Source organism: Takifugu rubripes, chromosome 1 (assembly GCF_901000725.2).
Source record: "Takifugu rubripes chromosome 1, fTakRub1.2, whole genome shotgun sequence".
Lineage (NCBI taxonomy): Eukaryota > Metazoa > Chordata > Actinopteri > Tetraodontiformes > Tetraodontidae > Takifugu > Takifugu rubripes.
Window position 1 is genome coordinate 4,726,741 of NC_042285.1, and position 15,722 is coordinate 4,742,462.

Genomic DNA, 15,722 nt, shown 5'->3' on the forward strand with positions numbered 1-15,722 from the left:
GCGCGCGTGCGTGTTGCGCCGCCTCTGTTCTGTTTTCACACCGTGGTGCATTAACCTGCACCTCGTCAAGTCATCCGCCGTGTCCTGTCTATAGGTGCGTGGCGGCGTCTCAGGGATCCCGCCAGGGCTTGTTATGGGTGTCACAGGAGCTGAGCGGAATGTCATCCTTTGGGCTCTCAGAGGTGCTCGTCACCTGCCAAATCAATATCTCCTTCCTCAGCCCAAAGCGCCACACACTCACACACACACACACACACACACACACACACACAGACACAAGCACAAGCGGACGTGCTGAACTGCCAAACGCTCTCAGTGGTGGGATTGGCAGCTCCCCCAGGAAGAGGCGATCTTTAAATATGTGCCTATGTTTCTGTTGCAGGTTGCTCCAGGTTAATGGCTGGCAGGTAGAGGCAGAAGAGGGACAATCAACATGAACTCGATTCCTTCGATGGACAGACACATACAGCAGACCAATGACCGTCTGCAGTGTATCAAACAGGTGAGACGCGGTGGTGCTACAATATGCCACAAATCCTCGCGTGACTTAGAAAAAAGGTTAAAAAGTGCCGCGTAATGATGTTTCCTCTGGGATTAAGGGGGGGGGATTGATCTTGGACACACAATCATGGCCACCAGACATCCGTCTTTCCACAGCCGCGGAGAGTCTTATCTGTTGGGTCTTATTATCGAGGCTGTTTCTCAGGTAACTGACTGAGGTCAAAGAGCAGAGGCCCTCCTCTCTCCCCCATCATCACCCGTCTGTCCGTGCTGTCACCTCCGCTCACCCCAGGTGATCTCCTTTGTTTGCCTCTCACCTCTCTTTGCCGCGGGACAGCTCTTAAACAGATGTACTAGCATAACCTCTTTGATCTCTTTGATTTCCCAATTGACGTTTTGTTTGTGGGCCCGCCTCCTGAAGAGAATGCCGACCGACGCTTCAAAGCACAAGCGTGCACGTGGCAAAGTGTTCCACCATCGACGGTGTGATCCTGAAAACCAAAGGGGCGAGGCGCTTAGCAAAACAGAGGGAAGCCAGAGCGTTGATGTCCTAAGTAATAAGCTTGAGGGACGTAAACACGATCCGCCTTCAGTCTGGTTACCTTCGTCCCAGCAGGACATTAAATATTCAATATCCGCCCCTTCTCCACTTATAGGGGGGGGGGGTGAAATTGGACTCCATTAATGCACTGTATTGCTAATGGCTTATGAATAATTCTGTAAAGGAAGCTCACGGATCAGGAAAAGTGATTTTGCGCCTGCCTTGAACAAAAGTGTAAACACTTCAACTGTAACAGGGTTAAATGTGTTAACCCCGCCAGGCAAAAATTTAAACAAAGCGGCGGAGTGTAAACAGGCCAATGAAACAGATCCGCGGCATACAAGGGGGCCTCCGGTCCAACTAATAAACAGTTAAGCACTGGGTCATTTCAGACCAAACCCGTAAGAGACAGCACCCTGCTAATAGAGGCAGCTTTGTGCTGTGAACAATCACGGTTTGGAAGGCCCGCATAATAAATACCATTTATGTCCTGCCAATTAGACCAGCAGCGAGACCATTCAGCCGCTCGTCCATTCTCTTCCCCGCACACAAAGATGATCATCAGGGGAGATCAGAACAATTAACTCACTATCTTCTCCCCCGTTCCCCATTGTCCAATAACCAAACCATTAAAATAATTAAGGAAATATTGTAAACCAATCCAGCAGTTTGCCTTAATTGAAAGCGCGCACATGTTCAAATCTGGCATCTCGATTGCAGGGAATATAAATGAAGGCTCCTCCATTGTGTCTGTTGTCTTCTGGAAGATGTGACATGTCTGTCTGAACGCTCCCAGCCGGCGCGGCCGACACGGGGACAAATCGATTTTGTTCCTCAAATGATAAATTACTGCCGAGCGCAATGATAAAGTAGAGGAAATTGGAATCTGTCAGCCTGATTGAATCGTGGGTTCAAAGTTAAATCAGAAATCATTAGAGTGGTCATTTTTAAATTACTGTCTTGTTGGGAAGCGGCAATAATGTCATTTATAAACAATAATTTAGGCAACTTATCATCTGTGGAAATGTGTTTATTCTTCACCCCAGATGTCTGATTGTAACTCTGCTTTAACTAATATGACAGGAGGTAAAAAAAATAACAAAAATAAAAAGGACGTGTGATTGATTTCTGATTTAAATACCATTTATCAAGCCGGACCCAATGAAGTGGGCTCGGAAAACACAAGCAGCCTTTTCTCTCCTTTGTGTGAAGCCTCAAGGGAACTTATCTATAGCTTTTAAACAGCAGCGCGAGAAAATAAGTATATTTACTTGTTTAACCTCCAAACAGAAGCCGCGTTTAAAGAATGATACATAAGCGCAGTTATCTGATTCCACCCCAAACGCAGTGCATCTCAGTGGCAGTTTGTTTTCCTCCCGCGTCCGGGAATTGCTCCTCTGTGAACACTTTGGGGAAGATGGGCTCCGTGATACTGCTGGTATCTATTTCGGAGATGATATTTTTTCCCCTCTCTCAGTGGGGGAAGTCAGTTCGCTGTCAGACTCTCCACTCAGCGATAAGTAAAGGGATTTGGCGGGAAAAAAAACTATGATGTCTCCTCTCGCCGCAGGAGCTCTTCCTCAAACCGAAAGCGTCGATATTCCCGGGTAAACTGGAAACAGCGCTCGCCTCTGCTGTACGGCGAGACAAAGCCGCCTTTTCTGCCAGTGTGTGTGTTCCACTGGTTGGCTTTGTTCATCGGAGGACTCTCCCCGTGCATATTGAGCATGTCACATGTGCGGACCGGTTGTTTTTGTCAGACGTGGCTTCTGTGGACGCCCCGGAGAAAGCGGCGTCCTGGGGACATCGCCGGTCCGTCTGCGCTTCCCTCACGCTGTGCCACGCTTTGACTGGAGGGACCTGCTCTGTCCCAGGGGAGAAGGAGCATAGGAGGAGTAAGGGGTCGCTTGGCCACTTGTTTAGATTTGATTGGTGGGTTTTGGCTGGAGAAAGGGGAACATCTGTGGCGTGGCAGTGCCAAGCTCTCCATGTGACAGCCACACTGGTGGGACCAATTGTTTTGAGTGCAAAGAACAGTAATCACTTCAAATCAAAGTGTTGGTGTTGTGTGTGCGTGCGTGTGTGTCCCCTTCCCCCTCCCGTCCTCGGTGTACTGTTGTCTGCACCCAGTCTCATCTAAATGTAGCATCTGGGAACGTGTGTGGTTCTCCAGGAAAGTCTGTCCACCGGGAGGAATCAGAGGTTCAGCAAAACCTACCGCGTCCATTCGACAAAGACACGCTGGACAAATGGAGAACAGTCTCACCCAGAACAGAAAACAAACAAGACTGGTTCCATCCAGCTCTTGTCAAACACTGGCTTTGATAGGAACGCAGCCTTATCAAATCCTGACCTCTGCTGCCCCCTAAAGAGCAAACAAGAGTAAAGCACCGCCGCCGCCGCTGCTGCGGCTGCTTCTTTCCTTCCCTCCTTTTATCCCCGACAGAGAAATAAAAGCACACCGATGTGTTAAGAAGGCATCCATTCACTTTAAGCTGACAAACCTCTATATTTACCTTTGATGCCATGGAGTGGGAGTCCATTTGTTCCCGGTTTGGACAAATGCACTGCCAGGGTTTTTGTGTATTTCCCTTCCGAAGGCGATAGATTACTGCAGTGTTGAGGGGACGTGTTTGCTCCTTTATGTATAAAGTGATTTGTATTATAGTGTGAAAGCTTCGAAAGAAAAAAAATGGACAACAGTAAGTCTAAAGTGGCGACCCGGAGTGGCCTGTTTTTCAGTTCCTGTTGCCGCTCTACAGCGGGGGAAGACAATAGGGTCCAGTCAGGGAATAAAACCATAAAGAGGTCAAGGAGCCTGTTGTCAGATAAAGTCAGAGCACAGCTCAGGGTCAACTAGTGGAATAAAGCCTTCTTTAGCCAGTCATGTAGCCATAGAGGGAGATTTATTACACTCTGATCTTTCTGTGCTGCCCAAATGTAAAAGAAAGATGGCAAGTATTGTGTTATTAGCATAAAGAACACTATGATTAAAAAAAGAAGTATTTAAACGCCATTTATGATACGTGCGCCATTCGCTTTTTTACGTTAATGAGCTGACGGACGCTTTCCCAAATTTTCTCTTTCAGCACTTACAAAATCCAGCTAACTTCCAGACAGCAGCGACCGAGTTGCTGGACTGGTGCGGCGATCCCCGAGCCTTCCAGCGCCCCTTCGAGCAAAGCCTGATGGGATGCCTAACGGTAAGTATGGCAGCCTCGGCGTTACCCGCGGTGTGATAAAGCGTTATCTCTTTGCAGAACTCTCTCAGGGACACTGTTGGTTCCATGTTTAGCAGCCTTTTTCGACCGAGGTCACTGGAAAATCGAAAGAATTTCTCTCTGCAGACACGACTGGAGTTCAGTCACCTCTCAGTCACCTCCTACAGCTCATGAAATGGGCACACTGGATCCAGTGCAGCGACATCCTCAAACCACAAAGCAATCTGCGCTTATAAGGAAACACTTGTTCAAATCCCCTCACCCTCATGCCAGAGGGCTTTTAACTAATTGAATAATTTGTATCCCGTAACATTTAACAACTAACGACTGGATAGTTTTGAGTTATTCACCATTAAGACCATGAGGACTGTTTTTGTTTAAAATGGAAAACATCCTTTATGCTTGGAAGAGCATCCTGAAGTGTATGTTTAAACTGAACCACTGTTAGCTTCAAGTAAAAACCACCAAAGAGTGACTAAAAAAGGAAAATAACCGACTTGCTTGATACACTCGCTGAAACGGCAGTTTGGGTCTGATAGCTGGATTTATATTAGAAGTGTCCACAGATGTCACTTCCCATGTAGAGGGATTTTCCATCAATTAAAAAGCCTGTGATATTAATTATTACTGTTTCATTGGAGTGAGTTTCAGGTGTGTGTCCTATGAGCAAGCCGATGATCCGTCCAGGGTGTTGCTACCTAAATTCTGGTGACAGGAGGAGGAAAAAGAAATGGCTGTAAACACCACCCGTGTGGAATATGTAAAATGCTTGTTGAGTAATAATAAAAGTCACGCTTCATTAGATTTAGTGTAAACCTGTTTGGATTTTTGGGGCCGAGCCACAGGAGAGCTCCATCAACGGTCCTCGGATGTGTCAATCTTCTGTCACCTTGGGCCAAAATGTGGTTCTAACACGGGCATTTCCTCTTCTGCCTCCTGCGGTAGAAAAGCAACTGCTGGGTGTATTTTCTGCCTTTGCAGAGGACGACGCCCCAAAACAGTTGCGACAGATCCCGCGACCCGAGCGGCCGTTTGTGTCGCGGCCGTAATGCGCGGCAGCAGGTGCCTTTTCCTCCGTTTGGTAGATTCGATTCGTTTCCTGCCGCGGAAATCTGGAGGCTTTTCCCCTTAAGTTTCATGGCTTGTGCAGACCTTAACCCGGGCTGCGCCGTGGAGGAGCAGAGATTGGATGTGATTGTGAAATTGCTCACAGCCTCGGCCTGTAATGGCAAACACTTCAGCCAGGCTGCCTGCGCGCTTGTGTCTCGCTGCCGCCTCCACGTTGACATTTGGTGGTGTTGACTACAAATAAATATTTTCTTTGGCTCTGAGCGGCAAGTCTGGCGGCAAAGAGTTCGCTAAAAATTGGAGAGCCACACCGATCCAGTCCAGTGATGCTTCCATAGCGAAGGCGGCATTGTGATCAAAGACCCGCTGGCCTACGTCCTTTGATTCTCATGGAACCAAAGTCAGGGGGCCTTTGCTCCCACCCTTTGTTTAACCACTGTTCATGACTATACCTTTCCTTAGTCTCAGCTACATATACTAACTTATAGCTCCTATCTAAGTTGCTAAATATGTATGGAAGCTTCTTAGCCAATTTCACCTTTGAATAAAACATACAAAACCCAGCCGCTCCATCCGCACCTTGACTCTCTCTGACCAGAACCATAGTCCATTACCTGCTGCCTCACCCAGCAGCCCCTCGAGTCCTACTCTAGAATCAAAACATATTTAGCTTTATTTATTTATCTATTTCAAAACACTAAAGGCCAGTACAAAACAGAAGTGGGACCAATTAATAAAATAAGATCCATCCATCCATCCTCTACCGCTTATCCGGGGTCGGGTCGCGGGGGCAGCAGCCTAAGGAGAGAAGCCCAGACTTCCCTCTCCCCAGCTACCTCCTCCAGCTCATCCGGAGGGATCCCCAGGCGTTCCCAGGCCAGTCGAGAGACATAGTCTCTCCAACGTGTCCTGGGTCTCCCCGGGGGTCTCCTACCGGAGGGACATGCCCTGAACACCTCACCAGGGAGGCGTCCAGGGGGCATCCTGACTAGATGCCCAAGCCACCCCATCTGGCTCCTCTCAACGCGGAGGAGCAGCAGCTCAACTCCGAGCTCCTCCCGGATGGCAGAGCTTCTCACCCTATCTCTAAGGGAGAGCCCAGCCACCCTACGGAGGAAGCTCATTTCAGCCGCTTGTACCCGTGATCTTGTTCTTTCGGTCATTACCCAAAGCTCATGACCATAGGTGAGGGTAGGAACGAAGATCGACCGGTAAATCTCTTCACCACAACGGACCGGTGCAGAGTCCGCATTACTGCGGATGCCGCACCGATCCGCCTGTCGATCTCCCGCTCCATTCTTCCCTCACTCGTGAACAAGACCCCGAGGTACTTAAACTCCTCCACTTGGGGCAGGATCTCCTCCTTTACCCGGAGAAGGCACTCCACCTTTTTCCGGTCGAGAACCATGGCCTCGGATTTGGAGGTGCTGATTCTCATCCCAGCCGCTTCACATGCGGCGGCGAACCGATCCAGTGATAGTTGGAGGTCACGGGCCGATGACGCCAACAGGACCACATCATCAAAAAGCAGAGACCCGATCCTGAGGTCACCAAACCGGATCCCCTCAACACCATGACTGCACCTAGAAATTCTGTCCTTAAAAATTATGACCAGAATCGGTGACAAAGGGCAGCCCTGGCGGAGGCCAACCCTCACCGGAAACGAGTTCGACTTACTGCCAGCAATTCGGACCAAACTCTGGCACCAATCGTACAGGGAGCGGACATCCCGTATCAGCGGGCCCGACACCCCATACTCTCGGAGGACCCCCCACAGGACCCCCCGAGGGACACGGTCGAATGTCTTCTCCAAGTCCACAAAACACATGTGGACTGGTTGGGCAAACTCCCATGCACCCTCGAAGACCCTGCTGAGGGTGTAGAGCTGGTCCACTGTTCCACGCCCAGGACGAAAACCACATTGCTCCTCCTGAATCCGAGGTTCGACTATCCGGCGGACCCTCCTCTCCAGTACCCCTGAATAGACCTTACCAGGGAGGCTGAGGAGTGTGATCCCCCTATAGTTGGAACACAACAATAAGATACATAAGGTACATAAAAGAGGGAAACTCCTGATGCTGAGAGGATGGGCCTGGGTTTACTGGGTTCACTGGAGCGGAAGAGCTGGGTGTCGTCTGCAGGTCTAGAGGTAGAAATGGCTATTTAAGGTTAACATTACCAACTGGAAGGAGTTAGATATTGAAGAGGTGGTGGGTCTTGGGGCACACCTGATGTGAGCAGGAGAGAGTTTGGAGATAAACTGAGTAAAACTCAAAAAGATAAACTTCCATATGAGGCGGGAAAATCTTATATAGGCGTTTCAATATCAGTTATATTATATTTAGATTTCTGTTAATGGGACGGGTATTTCTGTGATTCTTAACTAACTAAGCACATTTTAATTGAAAATACCCTCAATCCACCTACTGTAATGACCAGATAACAGCTCCTCTTACGCTTATAAATTACAAGAAATGTATGAGGAGAAATTTAAATTAACGTCAAACATGATTTGGTAATTTTTTTTTAAATTAGGTTTCATTTAAATGAAGCAAAATGATAACAGTTAACTGCTGCTGCACTCTTTATTCAACATTAGCATATTAACACATCGTCGTTATTCTGGATGAGTCACGGAGCCTGCTGAACGGGTTTTTGCTGCTCGTCTGAGTTTAGCTCCCCTCGTCTGGGTTTCCTTCACACTCAAATAAAAGAAGGCCGGTAAAATAAATGGAAACAGCAAAAAAAAAAAACCTTCCTTTTTTGTAGACCATCGGCAGTTGTTTGGAGCGGGTCTGCGCGGCCAGTCCGCTGCGCCGTGTACAATTTAAGGGCTGAAATTAGAACTTCATGCAACTTCTCCCACTAAAATTACCATTTGGCACAATCTCCCTCGCAAGTTTGGATTCTAATTAGACAACCTCGGCTCATATATTTTCCTCTTAATGGGGCATTCCTATAAATAAATGTCAGATATACATACATGCTCCGTTTTGGTGTCGCGTCAACGCTATACTTACAGGAGATAATGATATGGTGCAGCGCGGCGTGTTCAGCTGTAATACCTCGGGGCTTGTCTTGAACTTCAGAGTGTGACAGAAAGCTTTGAAAACGCAGGCAGGGAGAAGAATCTGTCTCACAGCAGGTCTGAGCCCAGTTTGTCCTCAAGGTTTCCAGGTCTCCGTTAGCTGATCGTGATGCTAAATCGAAGAAATATGACTCCCGTGCGGGTGATTTAAGGCCCCCGCACTGCAGAACTCCAGTTTACACCAAAGGCTGTTGACGCGCTCATGTGGAACTGATGGACTTGTTGCATCTTTGCTGCTGCCACAGGCTCCTCCGCTGCAACAGTAGAGATCAGGAAATATCAGATTTGCAATCAATGCTAGCTGTACTTATCAGTCATCAAAAGCCTGATTTTAATGCCTGTTTTGATGCAGTGGGACATATATACACCTATTCTGGAACCATCTAACGTACCGATAATGGAAATAGGTTTGATCACTTCCTGTGAAGAAAGCATATACTATAACAGGAGCACTGGCTTCGGTTAATGGAGTTAGCAAAACAAATTCAAAAAGTCAATTTGCATACCGAACACAGAATATTGTATATTGTATCGTGACGTTTTGAATTGGTTTACTGAGCTCTCCCAGCTTGTTTTAATCAAACATCCCTGTTCATATTCAGGTGGTCAGCCGCGTAGCAGCACAGCAGGGCTTCGACTTGGACCTGGGCTATCGTCTCCTGGCCGTGTGCGCCGCCAACAGGGACAAGTTCACCCCAAAATCAGCAGGTAAGACCAAAGTATTCTTGACCACCCTCTCAGGCCATCTGGCCAGCCACTTCCGTAGTATTAGCATCCTCTCATGGCAGCTTTTATGATCCCAGTCTAGGACACTCCATGTGGTTTTTGTGCTGTGCTAGCAAAAATCGTGTTATTTAGCAAGAAGGCAGCAGAGTGCAAATGAAAATGAGAAGGCTGCCGTCAACCCCCGAAGCTAAATATAAAGTTTTCATTGATGGATTTTGGTCTGCGTACCACCAGATGTGTGGAATGCTGAGGAAAGCGGGGGTCGTGCAGTTGCACGTGTGCCCTCACGTCATTGAAAATTTTTATTTGCGCTCGCTTTTTCTGACGGACGGCATTCTAGCACAAGGCTTTGGATCACTCCAAGCCGTGACAGGTTCTTTTTTATTTTATGGAGGCCACATTATTGCTTCTGCCCAGCACTAAATCAAATCTCAGGAGCAAATTTAAGGACTCACATTGACCAAAGATCCCCTGTCTGAACTTCTAACATGACTGGAAACCAGTGAGGACCCCAATCTAGGCAGTAGTCTAAATTGCATTTCACGGAGAGTTGTGCACCTGAATATTTAGCAAAGTGAAAGCAAGCCCAAGAAAAACCAGCGAGGAGGCTGCTGCAAAGCTCCCAGAAGCCTTTTAGAAAGGAGGCCCCAGTTGAGGAGTTTGCTAAGGCGGAGGGAAAACCCTCTCTGGCAGCAACGGGAGAGTTCTCTTTAAATGACATTCCCAACAGGGCCCCATGGGAAGGCTAGGCTCCCCCGCATCCAGCAGGGCCGTTGCCCAGTGACGGGTGAAGAGGAGGGAGTCACATGACTCGGCCCGGGAAGGCGGCAGCCGGTCAGCCGTCCAACACCACCCAGAGCCAGACAGGCTGGTGTCTACCATTCACTGAGCAGACCTCTGAAAGCCTGACTGAGCAATAACCAAATCCAAGAAGCTGGATTAACTGGAAATGATGGGATGTGTTTGTGCACATAATAGAATCAACATCCTGCTCCGAATATGGGTGTCAGTGAATCTGGTTTTTGCACTGGAAGCGATCCAGATTTTAGCTCTGTCAAAAATGCAAAAACTTTTAATGTTAGCTGCAAACACCCTCTGGGTTTAAACCGTTTGAAGACGCTAACTTTGTTCCTTCCTGGCTCCTAATGAGGCCGGTGGAGCATTTCCTTAAAAGAGAACAGCGTCCGGGGTGAAGGCTTGGCACCGGATGTGCTGCACGCATGTTCCAATCTGCTCCGGGAGTCTGCATCAAACATGTGTGGTGGATCTCTGGTGGTTAGTGGGACTAGAGGACATAAGGTCAGTGGATGAGCTGTGCTAAGTAAATCAGATTTAGTGTCCCATTTTAAGCAGGGCCGACTGACACACTGAGCTGCTGCATTTCCGTTATGTCATCTGAAATTCCTCCGCCCGCGGAAAGCCGAGCGGGAAGTGGCGCCGCGCTGATTTCAGCAGCAGGAAATCAATGTTGTCGGCCGGCGTCGAGTCGAATGACTCCCAAACATCAGTTCGTTAATTTCGCTGTCAGAGGAAAACAGCTTATGAGGGCAAGAACTAGACCTTAACACTAGTTACGCCTCCGTTTCTGGCCTGAGGGAAGCATCAATATTGATTTATATCAGTTAACAAATCTATCTGAATTTCAGCAAAGTGGGTGTTCTGGATAATGGCTGTTGTTGGATATTAAATGCTTCTCCAGCAGACTGGAAATGGAAAACGCAACGGGCAGTTTAGTGAATTACTGATCTCCTCTGGAGATACACTCTGGGGTGGGGGTGGGGGGTGGGGGGGATCAGAGAGCTGCAGTCCTTTGTAAGTGGCCCACAATGCTCAGCGCGGCTGGGGGAGGGGCATCTGTCTGCTAGTGGTGACCTCTTTGCGAATGAGATTAGCCTGCTCTATTAATCTGTGATTACTCGGGACTGTCTTAGTGCCGGACCGAGCCCCCCCACACGTGAATCGCCGCGACATGAGACCGCTCTCTCGGTGTGGATGAACTCATCAGGGCCTCCCCTTGCCCCCCACTCTCTCTCTCTCTCTCCATTATGGGTAAATTACAATTACAAGCCCTGTTAGGTCTGCTTCACCTGCCCCTTCCTGCAGCGCTCCGCTGGTTCAGCGTGGTTCAAGAGCATCGACAAACTGCTTTATCGCATTTTTGTTTCACCCCCCGAGAGAAGGTCAGAGTGGCACATTCCCAATCATTTGTGCCTCGCCGAGCCCTTGGAATTCCTGGAGAGTGAAAGGAGGCACCAGTTTATCAGAAGGAGGGGTGGGAAGGGGGGGGACCAGTGGAAGTTTTTCAGCTCCTTGAACGGCTGATTCTTTGGCCTGGGAAACCAGCTATTCAGCAAATAACCCGTCGCTCTGTCACACTGTTTAGTTCTGATACACGAGCAGTGTGGTCGGGCGGTTCAGGCGGACACTTCCTAACTTCAGTTAGGATCTGCGGGGGCTTTGATTTTTCGAGTGAAGGGGTCTTAGCTGTAATGACAGTCGCGGTTATGGCAGCGACCCACCAGAAATGCACCGCCCTGGCTACAGTCCGCCGCCGTCCTTGAATATCCAGCGTGTGAGATTCGGCACCACCTGCTGGCGAGAATACAGAATGCATGAATGAAAAGCCAGTTTTCTTCTTCCTTATTTCAGTCGCCTACCAGACCAGATCCCGGAAAGATGCTGGCCATCCACATATCTCCCATCGTCTATACAGAAAGATGGTTTCTGATGCAGGTTTTCTTCCACGCTCTCCCTTTATTCCCCCGAAGCCGCGGCCCGAAGTGCCGATGGCACGTCGGCATTCAGCGCGCTTCCCAGTGAAGTGGTGCTTGAGCAGCAGAGGCTGGACACATGTTGTCACCGCGCTGTGGAAAGCTTTCTGACTCTACACACAACAAAGAGGTCAGGATAAACACACACATGCCCGTAGAGGGCTGTAATTTCTCTCCCCCCGGCGTCCCGCGGCGGTACGCGCATTTAAACCTAGAGTTTAGCCGCGGCTTCCCGTAAACGGAGAAAACTTTGCTGGTGGCTCGAACCCTTCGCGAGCATCAGTGGCAGTTTTGTAAAGAAACGTAAATGTTTCAGTTGTATCATTTTTATTTTTTTTTAAAAAGCAGAAATCGGCCTCTTCGAGCTTAGCCACAAATGAGAATCCTGGCAGGGGGACCTGCTCCCCCGCAGTAATTGAAGATCCATGTCACAGTTTACAAGGTTAAAGGATTATTATGTGTCTCTGATGAAAGATACCAGTGTTGTGGAAGCCATAAATCCACACTGTGCCCGCTTGGGAGCGAGCGTTTCACGCCGCGCCATGACCGTATGTGAAGACTTGCTAGCTCGCCATGATTGATGTGTTAAATTGCAGGAGGGGTGTGGGGCTGTAAGTCAGGCCGTTCTGGTAGCTGATAGTAAATACCAGGAGAGCAAACACAGACAGGATGGAGCAGAGATAAGAGCTCCTCGGCTCGTCTGTCCTTCCTCCCATCGACGCGTTTGTCACTGTTATTATGGCTGAGGCAGCGGTAGGTCAAAGGTAGCAACCTTAGGCGTTTGTGCGTTAAAGGCTGATTTGCATAGACCTTCTGTGGCTCATTTAATGCGCAGTTGATGCAGTGTTCATGCCAGGGTTTGCTCAGCGCCACCGGCTTTATTTGAAGACGACAGGTGACGGCGCCGGATTGCCTCAGGTCTCGGGTCTGACAACATTTCCATGTTTTATATGGGCGTAATTATTTATCTAAAAGCTTTCGAAGGGCATCTGTCTGCTGAAAGACAAACACAGGCTAATTGGCTCCTCCCTCTCTGATTCCAACCCTCTGAAGCCACAATACCCACCCTCCTACTAACCCTCCTCCTCCTCCTCCCGCTCTTCCATTCCTCTTAATTACAATGCCGACTGATGGACCGGGTCTACTGTATGCAGAAATCTTGGTTGGTTGGTGGGGGGAGTGGGGGGGGGGGTTATTTAAAATCACATCTGATGGTCGGGTAACCCATCTGAACCCTGTTGGTGGCCTTTTTTTTTAACTTCCTGAGTAACAAATGCAGCTGAAAATGGTTCGAACCAGGCCCCGTTTACTCATCGCTCTGGACTCAGGCCAAGATGCAGGCTGTCTAGCACCCCCCCTCCCTTTCTCAAACACACACACACACACACACAGCCACCCTCTTTGCAGGTTTGAAATGTGAGCCGCCTGCATTTTTTTCCTCTCTTTTGCTCCGCTCTCCTGCCCTCCCTCCTTCCTCCTCCCTCCTCCCTCCTCCCTCCTCCCTCCTCCCTCCTCCCTCCTCCCTCCTCCCTTCCCCTCTCTCTCCCTTCTGGCAAAGTGGCTGTGGCTGCTTCTGTGTGATGTGTGTATTGGGAGAGCAAGCAATGGATCACTAGACAGAAAAAAGAAGATACATCAATAACAGCTGCATACATCCAAGGTGAGGCAATAAGCGTTCTCTTCCTGGCTCCCCTCTGTCCCCCCACTCGACCCTCTCTCCCTGTGTGTCCCCCCCCCCCCCCATGTCTCTCCCTGTCTCTGTCTTTAACCCTTTGGCTTCTGCAGATGCCGGGTCCTCATCATTTTTTTTTGGAACTGAATTATCCGACACTTTTTTACTCCACGTGTTTCCTTTTCTACGATGTGACTGTTGTGTGCTGTCCCCCACCTCCCCCCCCCCACCCTCCAAAAAAAAAGCCAACCCTCTCTTCTTATCTCAGGGGTATTTGTTGCTTGAGTGCAAAGAAGCCGGTGGCAAGTACAGCAGGAGCCCATTAGCAATGAGTCCATCTGTGATTGGTTTTGCCTGCAAAACGCAGAGAGCAGCCATGAATAATTGATGTGTATTGTGCAGTCAGTTACTGGACACGCACGGAGACAGGAGAGGAAAACAGAGAGAAGCTGCTGCCCCGAGACTCAGAGGAAACCGAGGGTGGAAGAGGAGACGCAGAGAGAGAGAGAGAGAGAGAGAGCGCTTTAAAATAGCTGCTGGCTTCAATATTGCAGAGATTAAGGCTGCCCGTGTTGCTTTTGTTCTGCTGTTGCTCAGAAGTGTTTCTGGACACATTTCTCCCAGTGAAGAGTAAGAAGGGGACATTGCTGGAGTTATGTGGTTGAAATGTGGGTGGCATTTTTGAAAGGGGGAGGGGGGGGGTGCACAGGAGGCTGCCGGTGGGTGCTGTCAAAAGGAGGAGACAGCAGTAAATGTGTTAGCAAAGGGGTGCGTTCGGTGTCAGGAGGGTCGGTGGGACTTTTTCCTTCTTAACCCCGCGGGGAGGCTGGTCAGAATGATGGGTGCAGACGGGCACCCTGCCCCACCGTCTGGCGTGGTGGGCTGTGACAGTATGACGAGCGCCTCGCAGCATCCGGCGTGCTAGAGTTGCAACAGCTGAGTGCTGCATTTGACCCACTTACCGCTGACACAGAAGGGGTCAAAATGGCCCCGATTATCTCTCCGAGTCCCGCTGACCTACTTGTGGCGGCAGCTTCCGTGAGACTCTCGGCAGTTTCTCGCACCCCCTACGCCCGGTGCCACACAACACTACCAGCTCGCCGCGGAGACGTGCACGCTGACTCTCCTGTGATGTCGAAACCAGCGAGTCAGCGTTAATCATGGTCAAATAACTTTTAAAAAAAGAGCAACAGGTTTAACCTTTTTGCTAATGACTTGCTAATATTGTGGCTCGTCATTGTTTCAGGAGCTGTTTGTCACGTTGTGTAGCAGAATTATTCACCCCCCCTCTTCTAAAACATGCTAAGACAAGAGTGGAGTTGCAGCAGGCCGTGCTGTTACTCCAACTCCTCAGCTATTGTCGGCTTCCATTATCCTCTGTTCTCTGCCCCTGACTGGCCCACCAACTTGTAAACTCTGGCTGGGCTTTCCTCAAAGTTTCGCATCCAAAAGCGAGCGAAGGAGACGGCGCCGCCACTCTGATTCCGGCAGAATCCTCGGCCGCGCCGGCGTTTTCAGCTGACACATTTCGACGCGTTGGTCTTATCTGATCAGTCACGAAGCGGCACGTGAAGGCTGCAGAGATCAAGCATTAAATTGTAGATGTAATTACGTCCTTGACAACGACACACTTTAAACGTTTTAAAAGACGTATAGCTGCAGGGAAGCTGTCACACTTAATCTTATTTAAATGATGTTGGAGGATGAAGCTTGCCCTTTGGCATAATGAACAAATGAGAATAATTCATATCAAATAGGCTGCATATGCTCTTGATGGAGAAAATGGGTGATCAGCAACTGTATTGTAACGTGGCACAAGTGTCACAGTTTCAGGTGGTTTGATCCTCGTTTATCGTTTATCACCACGCGAGTGTTTGGCCACTTTAATTCCCCGGTTCAGGGAAGTGTCTGGATCTCAAAAGGAGGGAAAAAATGTAAACAAAAAAAAAAAGACTCCAGAAGTTCTTAAATATGTGAGGTTTGACTTATTGTGATAAGTCAGGCTAATAGTGACAGGCTAGGCTAATAAATGATCAGATAAACTTTGCTAGCAAAAGCAACAGCATGACGTTATAATGACATATCTAGCCAACCACGCCGCAGTTGGGAATTCATATGGAATTCAACCGCCGCC

The 15,722-nt window shown here is 49.0% G+C and overlaps 1 protein-coding gene across 4 annotated transcripts in view; it reads left to right on the forward strand.

The window, feature by feature from the left end:
* LOC101063332 (zinc finger MIZ domain-containing protein 1) overlaps window positions 1-15,722 on the forward strand; it is an 80,826-nt gene that overhangs the window by 51,655 nt on the left and 13,449 nt on the right. For 3 of the 4 annotated variants that reach the window (XM_003961169.3, XM_029836967.1, XM_029836973.1), the window contains 3 exons: window positions 383-502; window positions 4,132-4,245; window positions 9,022-9,127. In XM_003961169.3, the coding sequence (XP_003961218.2) occupies window positions 434-502; window positions 4,132-4,245; window positions 9,022-9,127 (289 nt within the window). In that variant the 5' untranslated portion in view covers window positions 383-433. Of the gene's footprint in view, window positions 1-382; window positions 503-4,131; window positions 4,246-9,021; window positions 9,128-13,435; window positions 13,577-15,722 lie in introns of those variants that run through there. The other variant, XM_029836976.1, reaches the window with a different exon arrangement.